Source organism: Limulus polyphemus, unplaced genomic scaffold (assembly GCF_000517525.1).
Source record: "Limulus polyphemus unplaced genomic scaffold, Limulus_polyphemus-2.1.2 Scaffold3309, whole genome shotgun sequence".
Taxonomy (NCBI): Eukaryota; Metazoa; Arthropoda; class Merostomata; order Xiphosura; family Limulidae; genus Limulus; species Limulus polyphemus.
Genome location: NW_013668919.1, coordinates 31,543 through 37,796, shown reverse-complemented (window position 1 = coordinate 37,796; position 6,254 = coordinate 31,543). Strand labels below are relative to the sequence as shown.

General features: G+C 33.9%; 1 protein-coding gene across 1 annotated transcript in view; it reads right to left on the bottom strand.

Annotated features, from left to right (window-relative positions):
• Positions 1–455: 455 nt before the first annotated feature.
• LOC106469109 (failed axon connections-like) overlaps positions 456–6,254 on the bottom strand; it is an 11,329-nt gene continuing 5,530 nt past the window's right edge. Inside the window, exons 2-5 of the mRNA XM_013929564.2 lie at positions 5,443–5,645; positions 2,284–2,416; positions 1,903–2,040; positions 456–1,640 (exon numbers count right to left, since the gene is read on the bottom strand). Coding sequence (XP_013785018.1) covers positions 1,287–1,640; positions 1,903–2,040; positions 2,284–2,416; positions 5,443–5,645 — 828 coding nt within the window. The 3' untranslated portion in view covers positions 456–1,286. The remainder of the gene's footprint in view (positions 1,641–1,902; positions 2,041–2,283; positions 2,417–5,442; positions 5,646–6,254) is intronic.

The following is a 6,254-nucleotide window of genomic DNA, read 5'->3' as shown; positions in this document are numbered from 1 at the left end:
TTTGAAAGGAAAACAATCTATAAAATCACTTTAATGGTTAAAGTAAGTAAAAGTTAAGTTATTTGTAGGCTCTCACATACTTTTAACAAGTAAAAAGAACTATCAGAAACGACTAGACTTTAGATTTTACAAAGTTTTGCGAGTTTTTTTTTAATATTAAATTTTATTTTATCGAAATTCTCAATATTTTCATATTTTAAAAAATCTGGGAACATTAGATCCATAAAATACCCGATTCAACTATACATTGGGCCCATTTTCATAATTATATGACAGATTCGCTAGTTCGTTATTCAGAAACACATGTGCTAGTGTGCTTAATTTTCAATTATTGAAAGATAGTAATTAATACTTTATGTTACAAAATAGCAGAGGAAATACACAGTTTTATCACCGTAACTATGACTTCTGAAACATACACATACAAAAAAAACTCGAAAGCTCGTATTACAGTCAACATTTTAATCACAATGCTGTTGATTACAAACTGTTTTGATGATGTACATTTATAAAAGAAAAAATATATATATATGTGAATACACACTGCACACATGGAATTGTTTTACAAACAACAACACCACATAGAAAAAGATAATGGAAGTGTTAAAAAAAAGAAGAGAATGCACTTGTCTATAAAATTAGACTATTCATTTGTATACCAAATCCTAAAAATACATATCATCGCCTTTAACTGGAAGATCAATAAATTTGTAGAAATATATGTAGGCTTCTTGGGGAGATTCCGATAAAAAAAAAACTGTGTAAATTATAATTTTGAATACAAGCGTATATCTTTTTACAGTAACACTAAACACGTATATTAATCGTACAAGTATGTTTTAGTTAGAGAATATTTTAAAATTCAATGTGCGATTAAGAATTACTTACTTCAAGTAACATAGATACATGGTGAGCACTTTGTGATACATTGAGCATTCCAACAATACAGCTGCCAGGTATATAAAGGTTACGGGATTTGCACTTCAAGCATATGACGAGTTACACTAATCCAGATTTGTCACTTAAAACATAACAAATTGAGCATGCGCATATTAATACTGACCTGACACCTGGAATGAAAAATGAAACAAGACTATGCAATATTCAGAAATAGCTATATGTGATCCACCCCATCCCAAAATGAGTGATAAGACGTGTGAGCCACGAGAAACATGAAGAGAACAATCAACATCAAAGTGAGCGGAGACAACTAGCAGATATTTGTGACCACAAAATGAGTACATATTTGGTCTGTTTTGATCACAAACGACTAACCCTTTTATTACTTATTCTTTTTTCTCACTTTCCTCTTTTGTCTGCTCCTCCAATCCTTCATCTTTGTCATCCTTCTCAGCTTCCTTTTTTTCTTCTTTGTCCTTTTCTTCATTCACACCTTCACTCTCTTTTTTTTCTACCTTCTCTTTCTCTTCTTCGTTTACTTCTTCCTTCTGTTCCTTCTTTGGTAGATGCGTGTTCAGCTCTAGTGTTTTTGACATTTCCTCCCAATCTGGCCAATAACGTTCTTTCATCCTCTCCAAGAAACTAACAAGATTGGAACAGTCGGAATCCATATATTCTTTCATGTCCCCGAAAGGAATGTAATAGAACTGGCACAGATGAGCGAAGGCCACACAGTCAAGCTGAAATACAAAATGTATGGTTAAAAAATAGAAGTAAAGCTTTTGAAAGAAAACTGCATAGATAGTATTCACACAAGTCTTGCAAAACAGAGCTAGACTGTAAAATGGTGAGATTATTTTCCTAAAAGTAACAGGAGTTTATTTTATATCAATTTTAGATGGCAAAACAGTAATAAAGCTATTTAAATGTCACCTGTTTAATTGATATTTCACTCACACAGTCTTAACTACCATTGCACCTTGACGTCAAAATGGAACTTACAAGATGGGGTTCATCTCCAAAGAAGAAAGATTTGTCTTGAAGATATTCTGAGAGTACCTTCAAATCGTTCTTTCCAAACTGCAGAATCTCCTCATTGCTATGACGGCCAAGCCCGTGCCCAACAGCTTTTTTAACGTTCTATAAGACAAACATCGATATTCTTAGTAACATGCTTACTTAGTTTATAACAAACATTTCGAGAAATGCACTTCTGATTTAAAAATATTTTCAAAATACACTTGCTTCAGCAGCTTACACCTCGCCTTCTGTATATCTTGTGATTTGGTCTTTCCCATGGTTTTAATAATCTTCAATGACTGATCCATTAACTTCTTTCAAAAGAGAAATCCGTAAAACGATTACAAAAATGTTAGTACTTACACTTCTGAAGCCCATTTTGAAGAAAAACTGAAGAATGCCTTTAGGTAGTTTTGAATTTAGAACCTGTTTCACATCCAGTTGCGCAGTTTTTAAAAATTGATTTGGATTACTGTAGCGCCACCAACGCATCACCCTGTAGCAGAAAAGAAAAATACCCTAGATACAGCAAGTTATGTTATCGATGTCATGGAAAAAACAATAAAACTTTTATTAACAATCATTTACAAGTAAGTTTAGCCTTTGAAGTTGTATACTATTGATGTGGCAGCAGGCTGTTGTCAGTGATAATCATTGAAAGTTGGCTCTAAAGTGGCAGTTAACCTCGTGTGGTGTAATTGTACAATTTATCTCGAAACATTTTGCCGATAAAGACCAGTTACGAGTAAAGGTTTATCTGACCATCTTCGAGTATTCTCTTCCCAAAGTACCCACCAAGTTAAAAAAACATAAAAAGTTCATGAAAGAGACAAAATCATGGGTTATAACAAACTGCATTTTCATCCACTGCTTTGTAATCTCCCAGCATCAGCAGCCTTTTAATATTTATCAACTTATTTCATATCCGATATCTACAGTAAAAAACAGTTAACAAAATCAACGTTGTGTGAAGACTAAGCACTTCAGAAACAAAGAAGTACCCGTTTCCATCTGCAGCTGGCTTACATCATCCGACACAAAACAAAATCCCCTGTCATCCCCCTCCCCCAAATTTAATAAGACTTGTTCGTAATGGAACATCACTAGCGTTCATTTTAGAAACTGAATGAACAATACTGTGGTGCTGATCAACATTTCACTAAAAGCATTCCATTGTCATTCACAAATATTACCTAGGGCAAAAATCTGCTTTCATTGGTACAAATGTGTTGACGTACATACATTTATACGAAAACAATGCTATTTTATGAATTTACAGCCATTATTTTACTGCGAGTGAAAAAGTTTAGTTCGTCAGTATTATATCTTTGTATGCATAATAAAAGTGACGTAGCTCCAACGACCTAACATAAATGATTTCAAAAAATGTACTATGCAATTTATGTTTAGGGTTTTCCAAGGACACTCTCTCTTTATAAACGAAATAACGCCTACGTAAAACCAAATTTTAAGACGACCCAACCCCTTCTGAAAACAAAGCTTATATTTTAAAGATGTAATAATCTTTATTCCAAAAACAGTCTGAGAATAACTAGATATTGTCATGTGGCTTTATCTGGAAACTAATAAAAAATAAAGGTGTAAAAGGAGTCAGGACCCATTCTCTAAGTCTTGCATACAAAAACCTTAGCCCTTAGCAATTAACCCCAACCACTTGAAATTCCGATTATAAAACACTTTGTTCGTGATCAAATTAACCAAATCGCTGCTCTGGAAAAAGGTTAGGCTTCAAAACCCGACAGAAAGAGGTTTGTATACAAGTGTTTTTAAATAGGTGAGGAGGAGGTTATTTCATAATTTTTTTTATTGAATGTTAATTATATTCAAAGAATAATTAGTGTAGTGTAATCAAGTTAAATCCTGAAAGGAATGTCAGCTAATAATCAGGGTACTGCAGTAATTCAAGTAGGTACATTACACCCACCCATAATCTCCCGTATTTATGAAAACAAGATACCTTTCAGTTTAGAAAACAACAGCACCTGAAGGACTAAACCGATCGGTAGAAACAGACAATGGCAGAAACATACCACTATTAAATTTATAACTGATATGACACGGGTGTTGTTCAACTAACACAGAAAAATACTATAATATTCAGATATTGCAGGTACGTAAACGAATAAGTTATTGCACATTAGGAAATAATTGTTTTTCCACACTTAGTTCTCGAATTTGTGCACCTCACCCTTCCAGATCCTAATGGTAGTTCCCTCTGAGTAAACAACCCGTGTGATATCGATTAATATGTGGCTCGCGCCATGAGTGTTAAATATTATTTAATGGTACGTTATTCACCTTTAAATAGATTAAGAGAAAACAGAAACGCTAAAACTGAAGGGTCGTTCTTTAATTTGTTTATTTGAAGCCAATATAATTCTTTCGCTACCAGGTAGTTTATATTTTCGGAAACCAGGGAAAATTAGAATATTTGATGAAATATCATAAATCTTGTATTTGTTTAATTTGTTGTAAACGTCATGAAAAGACCATATAAATCATATACCATTGGATTCAATGTGAAAAACACTTAACAAATACATCTTATGGTCTCTGGCAGAAATAGAGAGCTTATCAAGTCCGCCCCTTATGATAAACAAGTGGTTAAAAGGTAAAAACAAATATCTTAAAATTTTAAAGCGCGTTATCATTTTCATCCTTTCATCATTTTCCAAAACACTTATACATTACAAAAAATATGTTGAATGGAAATAAAAAAACTGTATTAAATTGGAGTTAACTACACACTTCATTTCGTTATCGTTCTTCAAATTATAATGTATTTAAACAGAATATCAAGCATTTAACAGTAAGTATGCTTGTATGCAAGATCGTAAGTGGAAGTAATAATAATTAGAGACTGATACCAGCTTGGCTTTCATCCATTACAGATACAGACATCAACGCACGAATGATTTTGGCTGTTGCTAGGTGGACTAAGGCGAAACTTAAGGTCGTTTTCTAGCTACCCCACATTAAATTACTATATAATATAAGTATGAAAGTATTTCTTCCTAGTAAAGATTATTATGAAGTTTTAAAATAACATGAAAACCTTCGCCCGCACATAAGCGTACAAAATACGATCGCGCTACAAATAAAAAAAAAGTATATTCTATACGGTTATTTAGAAACTATTGCCGATATGACTGTTTCATGAAAATCCGAAATGAAGTCTCACAGAATCCTGAGAAGTGTGAATTTAACAAATCAAATCTCGGTCATTTTCTTTTATTTGAATTCCACATCGCATTACTAGTTGTTGTTGTTGCCCGTTACTTTTTAATCAATTTTCGAATAGCAAGAATGCTATAGGAGATTATAATAATAGAAAGGCTAAAGAACGTGTTCTGTTTCGTAAGAAAAGGAAGAGTATCAACAAGATCCTGCAAAAGTGCCTTTTAAATCAAGTATAAAGACAGAAGAAAAAATCACGTTTGTAACGCTATCAACAGCTGAAAACGATGTATAAATATACTCTTGGTTATATAAGAAGCTTACCAAGATGTGTGGTTGTTGAGCATGGAGATAAATGCATGGCTGATGTTCTTCTGATCAACGCTAAGATCGATGTCAAGGTCTTTCTCAAACAGCTTCGTTAACTCGCTGATGATAATGTCCGAGTCTGCTATTTCAGCCCCATTCAGCTCCACAAACGGAAGTTGTCCCTTCTTGGACTTGAACTTCAAACGGTGGTCTACATTCTGGAAGAATTCACTCACTTTATCGGAAGTTGACATTCAACAAATACATCAAGCTAACGTTATCTCAAATTACTTGTACTCGATAAGGTAGAAATAAATCAAGATAATATCAAGTTTAACGTTCCAATCAGTAACGTTTACATACAGTCTAACATTGTCGTTTTAGCACAAAACTGTACAGTGGCTCTGTCCATCGCAGGGAATAGAACCTCGGATTTTATCGCTGACCCACAAGCGAAAGTCTCTAACATCCAATTGAGCAATGTTAACAACTTTAGTTTGTGCGTAAAGAATGCTACACAAGAAAAAGTTCATATATAACTTATAAACTAAACCCGTGGCACATACAAGTAAAATTAAGGAACAAGCTACAATAAGGAAAGGGTAAAAAATGTACCTTAGTACGAGGGATATCTGAAAAATAAGGCCCATAAGCGGTAAAGTTACACCCAGTGCTCGAAGTGGGAATTCAAAAGTGAGGGTACGCTCGCGTATAAAATGGTGATAGCGTTTTTCATCGTTTGCAATTCTTAATCAAGATGCACAAGAAGTGGGGGTACCGCGTACCCCCCCCCCACTTACTCTCCACCTTGTAGCACTGGATACACG